Source organism: Pygocentrus nattereri, chromosome 21, assembly GCF_015220715.1.
Source record: "Pygocentrus nattereri isolate fPygNat1 chromosome 21, fPygNat1.pri, whole genome shotgun sequence".
Classification (NCBI taxonomy): Eukaryota; Metazoa; Chordata; class Actinopteri; order Characiformes; family Serrasalmidae; genus Pygocentrus; species Pygocentrus nattereri.
Window position 1 is genome coordinate 6,771,837 of NC_051231.1, and position 20,528 is coordinate 6,792,364.

The 20,528-nt window shown below is 38.3% G+C and overlaps 1 protein-coding gene and 1 pseudogene across 1 annotated transcript; one reads left to right on the forward strand and one right to left on the reverse strand.

The window, feature by feature from the left end:
• The first annotated feature begins 5,629 nt into the window (after nucleotides 1-5,629).
• On the forward strand, nucleotides 5,630-6,105 carry LOC108431575 (transcription factor HES-5-like). Its single transcript, XM_037532479.1, has 3 exons — nucleotides 5,630-5,692; nucleotides 5,797-5,963; nucleotides 6,063-6,105. Exons 1-3 carry the CDS (start codon nucleotides 5,630-5,632, stop codon nucleotides 6,103-6,105), a joined length of 273 nt encoding a protein of 90 aa, XP_037388376.1.
• A 2,487-nt stretch (nucleotides 6,106-8,592) lies between these two features.
• Nucleotides 8,593-10,129, reverse strand: LOC108431620 (annotated as a pseudogene).
• Nucleotides 10,130-20,528: the final 10,399 nt, after the last annotated feature.

The following is a 20,528-nucleotide window of genomic DNA, read 5'->3' on the forward strand; positions in this document are numbered from 1 at the left end:
GACTTTCACCACTGCTTTCTTATTTGGGATTTGTTCGTAGATAAGAACAGAGTCTACACACACTCTTTTGCACAAAGGTGCAAACAATTCTGCGATTTAAAAGCACGTCATGAATCTGACGTAAACTTTTTCTTAGGACCTTTCTTAAGAACACATTTAAGAACAAGCGTAGTAAGATATTGGTGACTGCACTCCAGTGTTTTAAACTGAGCGGAGGCTGCTTTCTGCCTGGATTTTAAAGTGTCCAAAGCTTCCACAGCTCTCTGTCAACTGGTTTCATCAGCATAGTAGCCAAACGTTGCTTCTCCTTCAGGCAGGACTGTCTAGTTCCTAATGATCTGAGAGTTCTGCTGGGCTCATATCAGTGCAGCATGTCAGATAAATACACTGCGCCTGCACGATTAAGCCATTTACAGAGTAAAGTCTGTCCTGTAACAGACTGGTAGCCAGTGTAAGGATTTAAGAATGGGGGGTCATGTGTTCCCTTCTTTTACTCCTAGTCTGAACTCTGGCAGCTGCATTTTGAGTCAGTTGAAGCTGTTTGTCTTTTTTGGCAACAGAAAGAGATCACACAATAACATCACAAGTTGAGGAATTCAGAAATTACAAATGATTCATATATATATATATATATATATATATATATATATATATATATATATATAGATATATATATATATAGATATAGATATATAGATATATAATTTGTAATTTCTGAATATATATATATATATATATATATATATATATATATATATATATATATATATATATATATATATATATTAGCAAACATTTTACCAAATACTTTCAATCATTTCTCGGATGTAAAGCCTACTCTAAACTTTAAGAAGAGTGAAACTAGAGCACTTTTGTTTCTATAGCTTTAATGCTGAAAAATAACATGAAAAAAAAACAGAGTCTTGTTAGTCAGTGTTCCTCTACAAAGAATTAACATTTGAATATACACACTTCTGTTATTTGGGGCTCCCTGAATGGGTAATGTGTTGAAAGCTCTGACCGGAGGAAACTAGTTACCTTCACAGCTTAATGTGCTGTCTGATTAGAAGAGCTTCAAAGATGAGCTCAGATAATGTACATTTACACTGTTCAGCGCTTCACAATCAGACCAGCGCTGACTGTCGCAGGTAGAATTATACCGGCATAGCACAACTGTATCAACAGTGTAGTGCTTTTTCTGCAACACCATTACTTTGTAGTTTTACTATGAAATGTAAATATTGTGCTTAATATTTTCCAACAAACTGTCCAAAAATGTATCAATTTTTTTTTACATCAGCTTCAAAAAAGAAAAATTGAACAACAAGAAAGCAAATGCATATATACAGTATATCTTGCAGGTATCGGATCAAAACTTAGTTTCTCCAAAATAACAACTTTACAGGAGAAGGAAAAAACTTATCTTACTTTCAATGTAAGTCAGTGGAACCAGACCATTTTTCAGGTAATTTAAAGTCATTTCTATTGGTCCATTCATCGTGAAATTTACTAACAATGTAAAGGGCATGAGGCATTTTCAAATTATGACAAAAACTGAAAAACTACAAAAATGGAGATACAAGGTTTTGCTCCAACAGCAGCGATATATATCATGAGACATATATCATGAATCAAGAAAATGTCATGAATAAAGTACAATAAAATAAATGTTCTTTTTCCTAAAATAAAATGTTTCTCTAACTGAAGAATCACCCAAGGGACTCATTGGAGTTGCTAATGAGATAATTATCATTTGTATAGGCGCACTTCTATAATCTAGTGGACCACTGATAGATTTGATGTCATACTTAGTGTCTGAGGCTTTGGTGTAATTTTCTGTTAAATATCCTTCTCTTGTTTTGTTCTGACTGAAAATTGACCACTTTGACCAGAGGTTAAATAAGCAAAAAGGTGGTCTTTGACTTTGCTGTATGTCTCTAAGTAAGAGTAAACGTACTGTGAGAAGTGACATCACATCTCAGCCAGCGAGGGTCTTTCCCTCCAGATGGTGGGTTACGTCAGATTCCGTCTACAATACAGCTCACAGTCTTTAACCAGCACTAATGATCCATTCAGCTCTCTGCAGCTTTTGTGCTCCACTGATACTCAGTGTGGGTAAGAGTTTGCTGCATCTGGAGCCCCATCACTGACAGAACAGAGAGCACATCAATATATCTTTTGTTAGTTAGCACATAAAATAAATAAATAAAAAAATAATTTAAAAATAAAAAATTGCTCCACTGACAACAACATATAGACCTGTGATTTTTTTCTATTTTTTTTATAACAGCTACACTCTTCAGGGGTTCATTTTGTAAAGGCAATGGTTTTATTTAAAACCATGAGAACTATATATAGTTCTATACATCCTAAAATGGTTCTTGCATGGTGAAGTTCTTCTTCAGATGGAGAATGTGTTGCATATGAAACCTTTTAGAAAATCAGTGGTGGACGAAGAACACAAATCATGTACCTGAGTTAAAGTAGAGATACCCAAGGTAAAATATCACTCCAGTAAAAGTAGAAGTTCCTCCCTTTAGACCTCAACTTGAGAAAAAGTACTAAAGTATTTACCTTCAAATGTACTTAAGTATAAAGTAAAAGTACTAAAAGAGTCATTCTGGCTCTGATATCCTGTTATCATTTTTATAACCAGACTGGCTTCATGAACTCATTTCAGGTGAAAGTCCTCCAGCGTCTCTCTTGGTAAACCAGTCTTTTAATAGAACGTCATTAATTAGTGACACTGACGTCTATTAAAATGATCATAAGCACAAAACACTGAAGGTAAACAGTTTCCATCAGGGAGAACCGAGTGGCTCTGAAATCACTTTTTACACACAAGCAAAGTTTCAGTTTCAGATTTATTTACAACTTAGTTCCAAGTTTAAGTTGAATAAAAACTGGCTTTAAACTCAGGATCACAGATGAGCTCCTTTACTATGTTGATCTGTAGGCGTCTGTTCATAAACATAAACCAGCCCAAACTCATTTACTATAAAATGAAATGGTGTTTGTAGAAATTCAGAAAAAAGCCGCGTCAGTCTCGACTGCATATGTGGACATATTTCTATATTGTGCTCTATTTACACAAAGTTAGGTTAGTTCATCATTTATGTTGGAATAAACACTCTTTACGCTGCTGCACTGATGTGTGTCTAACAGGTGAAAACAAGCTCAAAACAAAGTGACCACTGTGTCCTGATTGGTGTTCTTGCTTCATGCTTCGTTTGTTTGACATGTTACGTTTTTATACACACAGAAACCAGAAGGAATGACAGATTTCTCAAAATGTAGCGGAGTAAAAAGTCAGATATTAGATTTTGAAATGTAATGGAGTGAAAAGTAAAAAGTTGCCCAAAATGGAAAAACTTCAGTACACATACACAAAAAACTACTTAAGTACAGTAACAAAGTACATTTACTTCATTTCTGTCTACCACTGTAGAAAATGGTTCTCTATAGTACCAAGAGGTTTTGTATTGCAACAAGCTTGACATCATAAAAATAGCAAAACCCTTTTTGGTGCTACATAGGACCATTTTCAAAAAGGGTTCTATATAAAACTATGTACAAGACATTCTCCATCAATCTAAGAACCATTTCACCATGCAAAGAATCCTTCATCACAACGCCCAAAAGGAATGAACCTCAGAAGCCCCTAAATTACACTCTAAATGCTGAAATGCTGAAGTACTCCAAATATTTGGCATGGTTGTCCAACAATACTGGTAGAACAAAACCTATTTGTATCTAAATTGATTAAACTTAAATTAAACTTGTCAGATCACCAACAAGGTTCTACAGAACAATTTTAAACCAAGTATATCAATAATTTTATGATATCATAATGTTTAGTGTCTTTTGTTAAAGTCCCATAAACGACCGTCCATACAAATGAATCATTGAGTGGGTTTCTTCTAAAGATCTGTTTCAAAGACACATTAGCACGTGAAAAGACACACGTCCGCTGTTCTTCATCCTCTCTCACAATGGTCAGAGTGTGGGAAAGCTCTGGAAGGAGGAATCACAGTCAAAGGTCATTAATGTCCTAAACCCCTACAGCCAATAAATATTACAGGCCCACACAGGGGAGTAGACACACTTATGGATATTAGGAGGAACTTTACTAAACAGCTTTGCTCATTAGCATAATCATTCATTACACCATCTTGTATACCATTTTTACAAAGAAGAAGGAAGGCCCCCTAGCCAACCTTCTAAACCCCTCAAAAAAATTTCAATTTGTCTTGCATTAACTCAAGATGAACCCAAAGGTGCTGAGGTTTTGCCTCCTAATGCTTTTTTCCCCACCATATAAAACATGTGAATACAGCCTTTATCTGCACAACTGTTTCTGTAGGTTGTGGGAACTGAGCTGTGCTTTAGTGTAGGCTACTAGCTACTTACCTGACTACAGAGCTACTTAATCAGCACAGCTGACCATGATTAAAAAATAAAGCTCAGTAATGCAAACGACCACAGAAACATTGCAGTCTTCATACCTTCACCCTAGATGTCTCTGCATGATGCTGCAAGAGAACAGTGAAGCAAGGTAGTAAGCTGGCTGGTAGTTACTCTCTTCACTCAACCTGTGACCAGACCCCAATGAAATGAAATTCTAGCTACACCACTCTTTTGTACCAACTTGGTAGACGTATAGAAGAAGAATTATGCTTGAAGTAATTTCCTGGATTTTTCTTTTAGTTACATTTAGCATATGTTATGTAAGTAGTACATACATGCATGCTCAACATCTTGAAGCATTCACAACAATTGTGGAGTCTCATCTAATGTTCTAACCAAACCTACTTCACCTTGGGCCACAGATTTTAACACTAAGGGGACAAAGTGTGGACAACTAACTAATAGCATGCTTAGAACTCACTAATAACACTAAGACACAAGCCACATCTTTGAGAACTGGACTGAAGCAAGACATGAAGCATCTACAACATCAGAGCAGTCTTTGCTACTTTTTCAATAAACAAGAAAACAGGCCTGAACTATAATTGTCCTTTATAATGACTAAAAGCAGTTTGTCCTGAATATTTGTAGTCATATGTATTATATACAGAGGTAGCCCTCGTTATATCTGTGCATGAGAGTGGCTACAAACAGATTGCTGAGTTTTTCCTAGCTAAATACTTTTCAATCTGAAAAGATTTATTTTGAATAGTCATTTTAGATATTTGCTATCCCAAGAAACCTAAAATCACAACTGTTATGCACATATTGCTCAATAAAAGTGATTAATTTGTATTTAATAAGTCAGCATCAGTTCCACACGTGTGTGAACTGTGGTGTTTTCTTAATGTCATTGATCTCAGCATCAGGCAGCAGATCTGCTCCCTTGAAAGGGTCACCACTTTCCCAGATTCACACAGTCACTCTCCATCATCATAACCTGCTTGCTCCCCTGAGATATGGACATTGTCCACAGCTAGAAGGTCACAGAGCTCCTCATTGTCTGATCAAGTTCTACCATTGGCTACAAACTGTGAGAACCTCCAACAAACCCAAGACCCACACATTCATATGGAGATTTGGGAGTATAAATAGAGGAGACTCAGCCAGTGTAGATCAGACTCGCTCTACACAGAGAGATCTACAGCACTGAGATACAGCCATGACGTCTGCAGTCATTTCAGCTATGGCCATCGCAAAGGAGCACCTGCATCTCAACAACAAGGTAAATTCAGAACCTGCTAAAACCATTCACTTCTTTTTCTACCTAACATCTCTTTGTTGTTCAAGAAAATTAAATTGTATTTTATCTTTGATTCACAGTGACAGAAAAAGCCAGTGGTGGAGAAGATGCACAGAGATCGTATCAACAGCAGCATCGAGCAGCTCAAGACACTCCTGACTCCAGAGTTCCTCAACCAGCAGCCCAACTCCAAACTGGAGAAAGCAGACATCCTGGAGATGACGGTCAGCTTCTTGAGACAACAGCAGCAGAAATAGCCTGCTTTCTCCACCAGTTCAACAGCTGTCAGTCAAGGCTTCTCCAGATGTGTCCATGAGGTTCTGCACTTCCTATCAAAAGAAGAGGTGAAGACACAGTCTCAGCGAAAAATGCTGAACCACTTCCAGAACCTGTAGCCATCAACAGAAGAGAAATGGAGGGAAAGTGATCTCCCTCTGCTGAGGTCCACAGACCCTGAAAATAGCCATTAAACAAAATTTGTCTAATCATGAAAGTTTATATCAGACTATATTAAACATTTGAAATTATGTTTTATACAATACTTTAGAGCTTATTTCCCTTGTTGGGGAAAATCTGTACTTCAAAATACTCCACTGAGTATCCATCTTCATGTGAATCACATGAATTACTGAAAACTGTCCACTTCAGAGGAATCCAAACGTTCCTTCTAAGAAGGCGAGTGATGACACTGTCTGAGATGATATCAGGCCTTTACAATGAAGCATGGATGACAATGAAAATGTCACTCTTCATTCAGTTCAGTCATGTGCAATCTCTGGAGGCCCTGGTAGATGCCTTCAGAATGAAAATGATTAAAAGACAAAATATGTCTGATCACAAAAGTCTATATTAGACTCTGTATTAATTTTTTTTTGTGAAAAAAAGTTTTACAGTTTTACTTATTTGGGCATTTCATGTCAATCCCATGAATGATAACCGCTGGCTTCAAAAGGATCCTTTTCCTTCTAAGATAGAGAGTGATGGTCTGACATAACAACAGAACTTCAAAATGAAGCATGTATGACTGTGAAATCAGCCTTTCAGATTGAAAATTACTTTAGCCAAACATTTTGTTGTTGTTGAAAAGCAGAATGTTTTGTCTGTATTAGACAGTTCACACATCCTCTTTGTGGATATGTTTATTATTTGATGAAAGTTCATAATGAATATTTTAATATTAATGAATGTTTTTGCTATTGTTTTAGTAGCACAATCCTCATTCCTCTGATTTTCTTACATTGATAAAGATTTCTGTCATTTTCAGAATTTTGTCTTTTGTAAAGACGACTTCAACTTAAACCTGTTTTGTCTTAGTACAATTGTCATTCCTCTGAATGTTCTCATATTGAGAAATTGTCTTTTATAAAGACTAATTTATCCTGTTAACCTGTGTTCAAATAGTGTCATATATTGGCACAAAGAAATAAAATCTTGATTTTACTAAATTTCACAGACTTTGCATATTTTTCTAGTTTGCATATAAAAACTATGAGAAAATATTTTGATGCATTTTGCTCATGGTTATGGCTGATATGGAAAACCTAACTTGCAAAATAAAAAATTTGATCAAAATAAGCAACATGCAATTTAAACAACATATAATAGATGTAACAGTGACTGGCTCATTAAATCATTATCGGTGAACAATCATCCCAGTTGAATTATCAGGATTTCTGACAAAACACAATTCAAATAATAAAAACATTATGTCTGTTACAACCACACATTTTGGTGCTGTGGGATCACAGCAACAAAACACTGAACTGGTGATAAAGGTGTAAAAACACAGAGCTTTAAAGCCATTTTATTAATACCAACCACTAAAAATGCTGTGCTATGATGCTTGGAAGAATCAAACTGTGGATGGCACCAAAGAAAAGAGCAAAACACCCACACAAAACCTACTCTGAAACAAAAAGTACTCAGCTACACTGCAAAATTAAACAAAAACAAACTGCACTACACGTCCCTGGCCAACAAACAAAGTACACGGGTCAGTGCCCACCCTCTGACCTAGGGAACCAGACAGAATAGACCCTACAGATGCTTCTTCAAGGGTTCTTTAGTAAAAGTAATGGCTCTATTCAGAACCATGTGCTCTACATCGAACCATTTCATGCTTAAGCGGTTCTCTGCATGGTGAAATGATTCTTCAGACTGATGGAAAATGCGTTGTGTATGGTTTTAAACAAAATGTTTTGAATATGGCTCTGCGTAGCGCCAAAAAGGGTTTGTCGACTGTTACGGGCTTGGCATCGTAAGAACAGAAGACGTAATGATTAATAATGTGGCAGGCTATTTGCATCTCCAAGGCTAGTTAAACAACTTCATTTGGGTAAATTAATTCGTGCAGATCCTGAAGGGAACCCTAAAACCTATAAAACGCAACGTCCCAAATCACCTACCTATGAGCAACATGTACATCAAAACATATGATTACAAAAATGACAAAGTCTGGGACATATTTAGTTTGGTTCTTCCTGCGTGGCAGTAAGTATCATAGCACAGCATTTTTAGTGATTGGTTATAATAGAACAGGCTTTAAGTTCTGTGTCGGTTCCTCATGCTCACCAGTTCAGTGTTTTAATGACACATTACTGATCCTACAGCACTCAGGTAAAACGTGGGGTCAAAACAAACAGGCTGTTTTTAAGTCCTGATAATTCTACTGGGACTGTAGTTCACCAAGGATAATTTGATGAATTGGTCACTGTTACATCTATTGCATAACTTTGAAATTGTGTGTTGCGTAATTTGATCTACTTTTTTATTTTACATATAAGTTTAGTTTTCCAGATCACCCATAATTAAAAATAAAATACATCAAAACATTAGCACGTTTTTGTATATGCTAACTAGAAAAACATGCAAAGTCTGTGAAATTTAGTAAAATCAAGATTTTATTTCCATAGATTTTAGTGCCTTATGTCAATATGACATGATTTGCTCAAGAATTCTGTAAAATACAGACAGGTTAACAGGATAAATTAGTCTTTACAAAAGACAATTTCTCAACATGAGAACATTCAGAGGAACAGCAATTGTACTAAGACAAAACAGGTTTAACAAGTTGAAGTCATCTTTACAAAAAACGAAACTCTGAAAATGAAAAACTTTATCAATGTAAGAAAATCAGAGGAATGAGGATTGTGCTACTAAAACAATAGCAGATACATTCATAAATATCAAACTATTCATCATGAACTGTCATCAAATAATAAACGTATGAACAAAGACAAAACATTCTGCTTTTTTAAAGCAAGTAAACACATTTTCAATCTGAAAGACGTCTGATATCAAACGTTTACAATCAAGCATGCTTCATTTTGGAGCTCTATTATTATCTCTCCTTCCTAGAAGGCAAAGGTAGATCTTTTTGAAGTCAACATCAGAAGTTCAAGGGATTCATATAAAATCCTTATAGAAGATCTACATGTCTCAACAAAAGTCTCTCCACAGGGGAAGTAAAATGGCTAAAACACCAAAATAAATCACAAATGTAATATACAAATATAAAAGTCCTAATCCTATAAACAGTCTAATATAGACATCTGTCATCAGATACTATTTCTTATAAAGTTCAGTAGGTCATGTGATTCACATGAAATCCTCATAGAAGATGAAAACTCAATGGAGCTTTTTTGAAGTACAAAAATTTCCACACAAAGGAAATAAGATTTAAAGTCTTTTGTAAAAAGAAAAACACAAAACTGTGTTTCAAAAGTCTAATATAGACTTCTGTGCTCACTTATAATTTGTTTTGCAGTCTTTTTCATTATGAAGGCATCTACCAGGGCCTCCAGAGGGCGCTCTGAACTGAACTCTTCTCTTTGCTGCTGGTCAGTTGGTCTGTGGAGCTCAGCAGAGGGAGATCACTTTCCCTCCATTTCTCTTCTGTTAATGGCTGCAGGTTCTGGAAGTGGTTCAGCAGTTTTCTCTGAGACGGTGTCTTCATCTCATCTTTGGACAGGAAATGCAGAACCTCATGGACACATCTGGAGAAGCCTTGACGGACAGCTGTTGAACAGGTGCAGAAAGCAGGCTGTTTCTGCTGCTGTCATCTCAGGAAGCTGACCTTCATCTCCAAGATCCAACTTGGAGTTGGGCTGCTGGTTAAGGAACTCTGGAGTCAGGAGAGTCTTGAGCTTCTTGATGCTGTTGTTGATACGATCTCTGCACATCTCCACCACTGGCTTTCTCAGCTGCAGATACAAAAGGAGAACAATGGTTAGTGAACTGGACCAAAAACACTGCTGATCATTTATAAAGTAAAACAGCAATAGTGACTTTTTAATTTTAGCAGGTTCTCAGTTTACCTTGTTGTTGAGAGGCAGGTGCTCCTTTGAGATGGTCATAGCTGAAGCTACTGCAGGAGTCATGGCTGTATCTCAGTGCTGTAGATCTCTCTGTGTAGAGCGAGTCTGATCTACACTGGCTGAGTCTCCTCTATTTATACTCCCAAATCTCCATATGAATGTGTGGGTCTTGGGCTTGTTGGAGGTTCTCACAGTTTGTAGCCAATGGCAGAGCTTAAATGGACAATGAGGAGTGTGGAACTGCCACATGCTCAGTGACCTTCTAGCTGGGAACAAAGTCCTTGTCTCAATGGAGCAGGTGGTGGTGATGGAGAGGCGCTCCTGGCGCCAAATGTCACTGAAACAATATGTCATTGAAGTACACGTGTGGAATTAACACTGGCTTATTAAATTCCAATTAATTATTTTTATTTGAATGAGATATATTATTGATTTAGATTCCTTTTGGACATTTTAATGATTATACACAAAATAATATTCATCCCAAAGTAAAAGGCCCATTAAATCATTGCAGTACTCTGCATTAATCTAACAACCATTGTGACACACCATCATATCAACTGTTACCAATGTATATAGTGCAACAGAAAAATGTTTTCAAGAAAAAAAAAATTATTCAGGTCACCAACACGTTTTCCTTTACAGTGGCACTGACAGGAATAAGATATTTACTTTAATTATTTTGCCTTACAATGCTTGCATGATTTTTTTAAAAATGTGTTTCAACATTATCTCAAAACTATTGTAAAATAGTATTTCAGGCATCGTATTCGTAATCACTTCACTGAACAACTTTCTCTGATGTAGCTTTTAGAGGCATTTAACTCTAGAATGAAGCACTTCAGATCAAATCACTTCGAATGACTGTTTACATTTAATTAGAAAATGTAAAAAAAAAAATCTTCTAAATTCCCCTTTAATGTACAATATCTTTATCTACCGATATCACACTGTCAATGGGAGTGTACTGTTTACTCAATCAGCAATCAGGTGAAATATTACATGCTCTAACGCCAGTGAAACATCTCATTTACAACAAAAGGTTAATCTCTTAAACTCCTTGAGACCACCGGTGGTTCCATATTCTTCATAACTTTCATATTTCATGAGCTACATTCAGAAAGTGGGTGTCATATGAGGCTGTAACTTTTCTTTCCAGTCAAATAGATGGTGATGTCATTTTAAACCCTTATATTAAAAGAAGATGAACCCGCAGTTTTATTTTTCTACTGAAAGTCCACCCATTTTTCCCCAAATCTGAATTATAAACTATAAACAGGCGGCGTCTCTTCAGTGATCTGCTCTGTAAAAACTATTTTCATAAAATAACACAAAGAGCATCTAAGATTCCTGGCTGTCGGCAGTAAATTGTAAGCATATAGCAATATGTGTGATCATAAAACACATTTACTGTTAATCTGAGGGGAACTTTAAAAAAAATAAAAAAATAAATAAAAATTTATATTCATTTCATGCAGTGACTGAATAATTTGCCTTACAATTTGGGCGTATAAACTCAGATGGTCAAACCAAAATATACCCACGAGCAAAAGAGGTTAAACAAATGACAAACGACATTGCAGTGCGCTTTTGTTAACATACTCTGTACTTAAACTGATGTTGCAGTGCCTTATTATCAATGAAGGTGTATTTAGTGATTACACTAATGACATCAGCAAACCTGTTTAGTAAATTTCCTCCTAATATCCATAAGTGTGTCTACTCCCCTGTGTGGGCCTATAATATTTATTGGCTGGTGGAGTTTAGGACATTAATGACCTTTGACTGTGATTCCTCCCTCCAGAGCTTTCCCACACTCTGACCATTGAAAGAGAGGGCTGAGAACAATGGACGTGTGTCTATTCACATGCTAATCTCTAATCTCTGAAACAGGTCTTGAGGAAAGCCCATTCACAGGCTCATTTTTTTCTGAAAGCTGTCCACCCACTGACCTTTGGTAAAAAATGCTCAAGTTGTGCTTAAATTACAAAGATGCCTTGCAAAATCAGCTTCGTTAGGCCACTTTTGAAAGGGGTTGTTTGACCAGGAGATTAAAAACCATACAAAATTTTGTAGCACTTACTTCATTACTATCTTTTACCACACACTTAAAGAAAAAGGCTCTTCAAGGGCTCTTAAAGGAAACGCAAAGGTTCTATTTAGAATCATAAGTTCTATTTAGAACCATTTCATGCTTTCATGATTCTTTGGATGGTAAAATTGTTCTTCAGTTTGATAAAGAATGTGTTGTATATGGTTCTATACAGAACCTCTTTGAAAATTATATTTAGTTCTATTTAGAACTTCTTCGAGTGACTGTCTGTGTCTGTCTGTCTGCCCTGTGATGGACTGGCGACCTCTCCAGGGTATATCCTGCCTTCTGCCCCTATGACTCCTGGGATAGGCTCCAGCACCCCCACCCGTGACCCTGACGGAGAAGCGGCTTGGAAAATGGATGGATGGATGGATGGATAGAACTTCTTTGAAGGTTCTATTTAGCACCAATAAGTACTTTGTAACTACTATTTACTATACACTTGAAAAATCATTTGAGAATAGTCACTTTTTGTGAAGGACATCTCATCCTTATAGAAGCTCAAATTCATCACTTTACCAGAACTGTGACAATAACTAACTTAAAATAAATAAAATAATCATTTGGCATGATTGTGATTAATTCTGACGTCTGTGCTTTCAGCTTCATATTCACTGTCGGTCATTAAATTCCTGTGAAGAAAATACCTTTAAAACTGTGCATGCTAAAAATGTTTTGCAATTGAAATGACAAATAGAGTCGAACGTTAACCATAATCGTTTTTTAATGCTTTTTATCTTCAACTGGGATCCTTTAAAATCAGAGATAGCACTGCACTTAATTAATATTGACAAACAAAACACATGATACACAAACAAATGCTCTTTATTCTGCTGTCATAGTGTTTGTATAGAAAAACCATTCAGTAGATACTTTGTGGTGCATCATTGTGTTTGTTTGTTTGTTGTTGTTGTTTTTGTTGCTTGTTTTGTTCTTGTTGTTAATCTCATTGGCTAACCTTCCTTTGTGAACTAATAACAGATATATTGATGTGCTCTCTGTTCTGTCAGTGATGGGGATCCAGATGTAGCAAACTCTTTCCCACATGGAGCACAAAAGCTGCAGAGAGCTGAATGGATCATTAGTGCTGGTTAAAGACTGTGAGCTGTATTGTAGACGGAGTCTGACGTCACCCACCATCTGGAGGGAAAGACCCTCACTTCACTCTTACATAGAGACGCATGTGTGTTAAAATATGTTTGCACACTTTAAGAAACACATTTGCTTTATTGTTGTTTCTCCAATTTCATGTTTAAAGTCTGATTGGTTTTAAAATGAACTTGTTTTAGTTTTAATCCATCTTAGATTATTATAGATGTTTGTAATTTTACTGGAAGTTTTCAAACACAGTATTAAAGTTTTAGTATTAAAGTTTAAAGTTGCACTGAGGGCTCATTTAAATCTCACCTTAGTGTCACATTGTATCATTCAGAATTTTTTGCATTTGGAATTATGGGAATGTTCTATGTTTGATGTAATCATATTATAGCAGTGTATTTCTACCTGCGACAGTCAGCGCTGGTCTGATTGTGAAGCGCTGAACAGTGTAAATGTGCATTATCTGAGCTGATCTTTGAAGCTCTTCTAATCAGACAGCACATTAAGCTGTGAAGGTAACTGGTTTCCTCTGGTCAGAGCTTTCAACACATTACCCATTCAGGGAGCCCCAAATAACAGAAGTGTGTCTATTCATATGTTAATTCTTCATAGAGGAACACTGACTAACAAGACTCATGAATGTCTTTTTGTCATAGAAGATAATTCTACAGCATAAATATTATAGAAATAAAAGTATTCTTTTTTTCACTCTTATCAGAATAGAAATAAGGCTTATACATGACTTATACATGATACATGCATATGTATGTATGTATAGACACATTATATTGCCGAAAGTATTCACTCACAAATCCAAATCATTGAATTCAGGTGTTCCAATCACTTCCATGGCCACAGGTGTATAAAACCAAGCACACAGGCCTGCAGACTGCTTCTACAGACATTAGTGAAAGAATGTGTCGCTCTCAGGAGCTCAGTGAATTCCAGCGTGGTACCGTGATCGGACCACCAGTGCAAGTGCAATCCAGTCATGAAATTTCCTCACTACTAAATATTCCACAGTCAACTGTCAGTGGGATTATAAAGAAGTGGAAGCGATTGGGAACGACAGCAACTCAGCCACGAAGTGGTCGGCCACGTAAAATGACAGAGCGGTCAGCGGATGCTGAGGTGCATTGTGTACAGAGGTCACCGACTTTCTGCAGAGTCAATCACTACAGACCTCCAAACTTCATGTGTCCTTCAGATCAGCTCAAGAACAGCATAGAGAGCTTCGGGAATGGGTTTCCATGGCCGAGCAGCTGCATCCAAGCCTGACATCGCCAAGTGCAATGCAAAGCGTTGAATGCAGTGGTGCTGGCACTGGACTCTAGAGCAGTGGTGACCAATCGCACTTCTCCATCTGGCAATGAGTCTGGGTTTGGCGGTTGCCAGGAGAACGGTACTTGTCTGACTGCATTGTGCCAAGTTCGGTGGAGGGGGGATTATGGTGTGGGGTGTTTTTCAGGAGTTGGGCTCGGCTCCTTACTTCCAGTGAAAGGAGCTCTTAATGCTTCAGCACCAAGAGATTTTGGACAATTTCATGCTCCCAACTTTGTGGGAACAGTTTGGGGACGGCCCCTTCCTGTTCCAACATGACTGCGCACCAGTGCACAAAGCAGGTCCGTAAAGACATGGATGAGCGAGTTTGGTGTGGAAGAACTTGACTGGCCTGCACAGAGTCCTGACCTCAACCCGATAGAACACCTTTGGGATGAATTAGAGGGGAGACTGCGAACCAGATCTTCTCGTCCAGTATCAATATCTGACCTCACAAATGCGCTTCTGGAAGAACGGTCAGAAATTCCCATAAACACACTCCAGCCCTTGTGGAAAGAATTCCCAGAAGAGTTGAAGCTGTTATAGCTGCAAAGGGTGGGCCGACATCCTAATCCCATATTAAACCCAATGGTTTAAGAATGGCATGTCACTCAAGTTCATATGTGTGTGAAGGCAGATGAGCGAATATGGAAATATAGTGTGTGTGTATATATATATATATATATATATATATATATATATAATGGACTGAAATAATTTGAAAAGATAACTAATGCTTATGCCACTACTTAATGAAGCATGAGAACGAGATCCTAATGCATGGCCACGAATTAACAAGCCATGATCTCATTCCCACACCTAAGTTGCGGCCATGCATTAGGATCTCGTTCCCATGCATTAATAAGGTGTGGCTATATTATTTTTATTTATACAGGATGTCACCAGCGGTCGAGCACTACAACACTTTACATTGTTTTTGCAGTTTTGCTGAGCTGAACTTACAAGGCTGTACTCACCACGGCAACATGCAACCATTCTACTGCCGAGACTGCACCGAATCACCTATATACAGTGCATCCGGAAAGTATTCACAGCGCTTCACTTTTTCCACATTTTGTTTTGTTACAGCCTTATTCCAAATTGAATTAAATTAATCTTTTTCCTCTAAATTCTACACAAAATACCCCATTGTGACCATGTGAAAAACGTTTTCTCGAGAGTTTTGAAAATTTATTAAAATTAAAAAACAAAGAAATCATATTTACATAAGTATTCACAGCCTTTGCTTAATACTTTGTAGAACCACCTTTGGCAGCAACTACAGCCTCAAGTCTTTTTGAATATGATGCCACAAGCTTGGCACACCTATCTTTAGGCAGTTTTGCCCATTCTTCTTTGCAGTACCTCTGAAGCTCCATCAGGTTGGATGGGAGACGTCTGTGCACAGCCATTTTCAGATCTCTCCAGAGATGTTCAATCGGATTCAAGTCTGGGCTCTGGCTGGGCCACTCCAGGACATTCACAGAGTGGTCCTGAAGCCACTGCTTTGAGATCTTGGCTGTGTGCTTCGGATCGTTGTCCTGCTGAAAAATGAACCGTCGCCCCAGTCTGAGGTCAAGAGCGCTCTGGAGCAGGTTTTTATCCAGGATGTCTCTGTACATTGCGGCATTCATCTTTCCCTCTATCCTGACTAGTCTGCCAGTTCCTGCTGCTGAGAAACATCCCCATAGCATGATGCTGCCACCACCATGCTTGACTGTAGGGATGGTATTGGCCTCGTGATGAGCAGTGCCTGGTTTCCTCCAAACATGACGCCTGGCATTCACACCAAAGAGTTCAATCTTTGTCTCATCAGACCAGAGAATTTTGTTTCTCATGGTCTGAGAGTCCTTCAGGTGCCTTTTTGCAAATTCCAGACGGGCTGCCTTGTGCCTTTTACTAAGGAGTGGCTTTCGCCTGGCCACTCTGCCATACAGGCCTGATTGGTGGATTGCTGCAGAGATGGTTGTCCTTCTGCAAGGTTCTCCTCTCTCCACGGAGGAACGCTGGAGCTCTGACAGAGTGATCATTGGGTTCTTGGTCACCTCCCTGACCAAGGCCCTTCTCCCCCGATCGCTCAATTTAGACGGCCGGCCAGCTCTAGGAAGAGTCCTGGTGGTTCCGAACTTCTTCCATTTACGAATGATGGAGGCCACTGTGCTCATTGGGACCTTCAACGCAGCAGTAATTTTTCTGTATCCTTCCCCAGATTTGTGCCTCGAGACAATTTTGTCTCGGAGGTCTACAGACAATTCCTTTGACTTCATGCTTGGTGTTTGCGCTCTGACATGCAGTCAACTGTGGGACCTTATATAGACAGGTGTGTGCCTTTCCAAATCATGTCCAATCAACCACAGGTGGACTCCATTTAAGCTGTAGAAACATCTCAAGGATGATCAGTGGAAACAGGATGCACCTGAGCTCAATTTTGAGCTTCATGGCAAAGGCTGTGAATACTTATGTAAATATGATTTCTTTGTTTTTTAATTTTAATACATTTTCAAAACTCTCGAGAAAACTTTTTTCACATGGTCACAATGGGGTATTTTGTGTAGAATTTTGAGGAAAAAGATTAATATAATTAAATTTGGAATAAGGCTGTAACAAAACAAAATGTGGAAAAAGTGAAGCGCTGTGAATACTTTCCGGATGCACTGTATATATCCATCCATCCATCCATCCATCCATTTTCTAATCCGCTTCTCCGTCAGGGTCGCGGGGGGGGGGGCTGGAGCCTATCCCAGCAGTCTTCAGGCGAATATATACATATATATATATATATACACTACTCGATAAAAATAAAGGGAACACTTCAACAACACAATATAACTCCAAGTAAATCCAATTTCTGTGAAATCAAACTCAGAAACCGACTCCATGAGGTTGGTATGAAGGCCCGACGTCCACAGATGGGGGTTGTGCTCACAGCCCAACACCGTGCAGGACGCTTGGCATTTGCCAGAGAACACCAGGATTGGCAAATTCGCCACTGGTGCCCTGTGCTCTTCACAGATGAAAGCAGGTTCAGGGTCAGTAATGGTGTGGGGTGGCATTTCTTTGGAGGGCCGAACAGCCCTCAATGTGCTCACCAGAGGTAGCCTGACTGCCATTAGGTACCGAGATGAGATCCTCAGACCCCTTGTGAGACCATATGCTGGTGCGGTTGGCCCTGGGTTCCTCCTAATGCAGGACAATGCTAGACCTCATGTGGCTGGAGTGTGTCAGCAGTTCCTGCAAGATGAAGGCATTGAGGCTATGGACTGGCCCGCCCGTTCCCCAGACCAGAATCCGATTGAGCATATCTGGGACATCATGTCTCGCTCCATCCACCAACATCACGTTGCACCACAGACTGTCCAGGAGTTGGCGGATGGCGGACCTCACCAGGAACATGCCCAGGCATTGTAGGGAGGTCACACAGGCACGTGGAGGCCACACACAATACTGAGCCTCATTTTGACTTGTTTTAAGGACATTACATCAAAGTTGGATCAGCCTGTCGTGTGTTTTTCCACTTTAATTTTGTGTGTGACTCCTAATCCAGGCCTCCATTGGTTAATAAATTTGATTTCCGTTGATGATTTTTGTGTGATTTTGTTGTCAGCACATTCAACTTCGTATAGAACAAAGTATTCAATGAGAATATTTAATTCATTCAGATCTAGGATGTGTTATTTGAGTGTTCCCTTTATTTTTTTGAGCAGTGTATATACAGAAACTGTAATATGCTGACCAACCAGCAGGTGGTGCCAAACCCATTTAGCAGGAATTTCATAGCATAACATTAATACAACTATTGTACACCGTTACATATTGTTTGCACATTACATTTAATAGTACGGCTGGAACCTTATTCTTTATCTGTGTCAGCATACATGGACAATAAATCTGATTCTGATAACTTCACCTCACCCCCACTAGCTCCACTACGTACCACATTCTTATTTATGGCCAAAACAGATTTAATAAACTAATTAGGTTATAATTACTTGTTTATTGGTTAAAATTACATTTGCTTGTAACCACATCCTTCATTGTTAAAGCAAACATGGAACTAAGTCACAAAACATTCCTTGGCATCCTAAAATGACTATCAGGTGGAAATATCAGAGCTCTCTGCTGACTACCTCGCCATTCCTCCTGTTTCAGCATTTTCATTTTTCTTCAAACTATTAAGTCCAGGAACAATACAAATGTGCTTGATCATCCGGGACAAGATAGAGTGGAGCCTAATTTGTTCTTAATGCAGCATCGTTGTTCCTCAGTACACCTAAAAATACAGAGCTGTCTCTTCTAAGTGTTAAAAAAACAAAGCAAGTTGATACACAGTACTGTGCAAATGTTTTAGGCACCACAGCACATTGTTTAAAACCATTTATTTTTACCAAATGTTTGTGTGTGAAAGGAGCATCATTAGAATCAACACAAGTAGGCAAGAGTTGTCCAGTCTTTTCTGCAAAGGGAAGATGTGGTTGAATGTTTTCATTCCAACAAAGCAGGAGGGCTCATATGATCAGTTGTTTAAAGCCTGACAGAGCCATTTGCAGATAAGATTGGACACCCAAATGTTTTGAAAAAAGTAGTTAATAACTGTGTGCTAATTAGAAGAACAGGACACCACCGGTCTTCACATGGATTTCTTAAATTCCATTACCAGCACACCTGAATTCATTCAATGCATTATATATAAAGTATTGAGTGGATAAGTCAGGAATCGGCTAAATAAACAAATAATACTTGGCTCAAGGAGTGGTTTTGGAAAAGAACACACACTGACATATCACCAATTATTATATTAATATTATTTGCATTTATCCAGGGTGGCACAGTGGCGTGGTGGGTAGCGCTGTCGCTTCACAGCAAGGAGGGCCTGGGTTCGATTCCGTGACCGGGGTCCTCTCTGTGTGGAGTTTGCATGTTCTCCTTGTGTCTGCGTGGGTTTCCTCCGGGTTCCTCCCACAGTCCAAAGTCAGGCCAATTGGACACGCTACATTACCAATAGGTGTGAGTGCCTGTCTGTGTCTGTCTGCCCTGCGATGGACTGGTGACCTGTCCAGGGTATAACCTGCCTTCTGCCTGAAGACTGCTGGGATAGGCTCCAGCACCCCCCTGCGACCCTGCCGGAGAAGCGGCTTAGAAAATGGATGGATGTATTTATCCAAGTAGAAGTGCTTTAATGAACAAATACATGCTTGCTGCCATAATAGATTGCTTTTTAAATACAATTTCCTCAGGTGTCCAAAGTTTTTGCATAATACTATAATCAAATTTGGCAATTTTGAATATAAATTCAAAATATTACTAGGGAAAGAAGGTAACTCTGCTAAACACTACACCCATCTAAGTCAGTCATGTCTAATAATACAGAATAATAACGTTTCTGACTTTGGAATTTTAACCAGGTACCTCAAAATGCATATCCAAATAAATTAAGTAGACCACATCTCACTTTGTTCAACTACTTTGAGTGAGCAGAACATTTTTGCGAAGGTGTCTTATATTTAAAGTTATTGACTTATGGCTCTTTCTATTTGTCTAATGGGCATGTCTTGCCCCTTGTTTTACTTACCAACGGAAAATACACTGTACTATTAATGTAGGTCAATGGAACCAGAGTTTTTCTGGGTCATTTTGAGTCACTTATTTTGGTCCATTTATCATGAAATTTACACACAATGTAAAGGGAAACGAACATTTTCAAATTACATAAATAACTAAGCATCGTATCCATACCTGTTTTTATGCAATAATCCTTTTCGTGAGTTTTTTTTCATCCAAAAGTAGTCATTTCATTAATGGACTGGGTTCTCATAACATTTAAACAAATATTCATGATTTCATACGAATGTGTCTTTTGAACAAGTTGTATCACTTAATTTTATTAATATTCATACACTATCCAATGCCATAATGTCTGCTCAAAAGAAAAGGCATCCTATTGAATGACGCAGTGAATTAACTTTCTGAATGAAACATGGACAGCAAAATG

Coding starts and splice junctions, on each gene's coding strand:
- LOC108431575 (XM_037532479.1), top strand. CDS start 5,630: ATGACGTCTGCAGTCATTTCAGCTATGGCCATCGCAAAGGAGCACCTG. Junction 5,693..5,796: donor ACCTGCATCTCAACAACAAG/GTAAATTCAGAA, acceptor TCACAGTGACAG/AAAAAGCCAGTGGTGGAGAA. Junction 5,964..6,062: donor TTGAGACAACAGCAGCAGAA/ATAGCCTGCTTT, acceptor AGAGGTGAAGAC/ACAGTCTCAGCGAAAAATGC.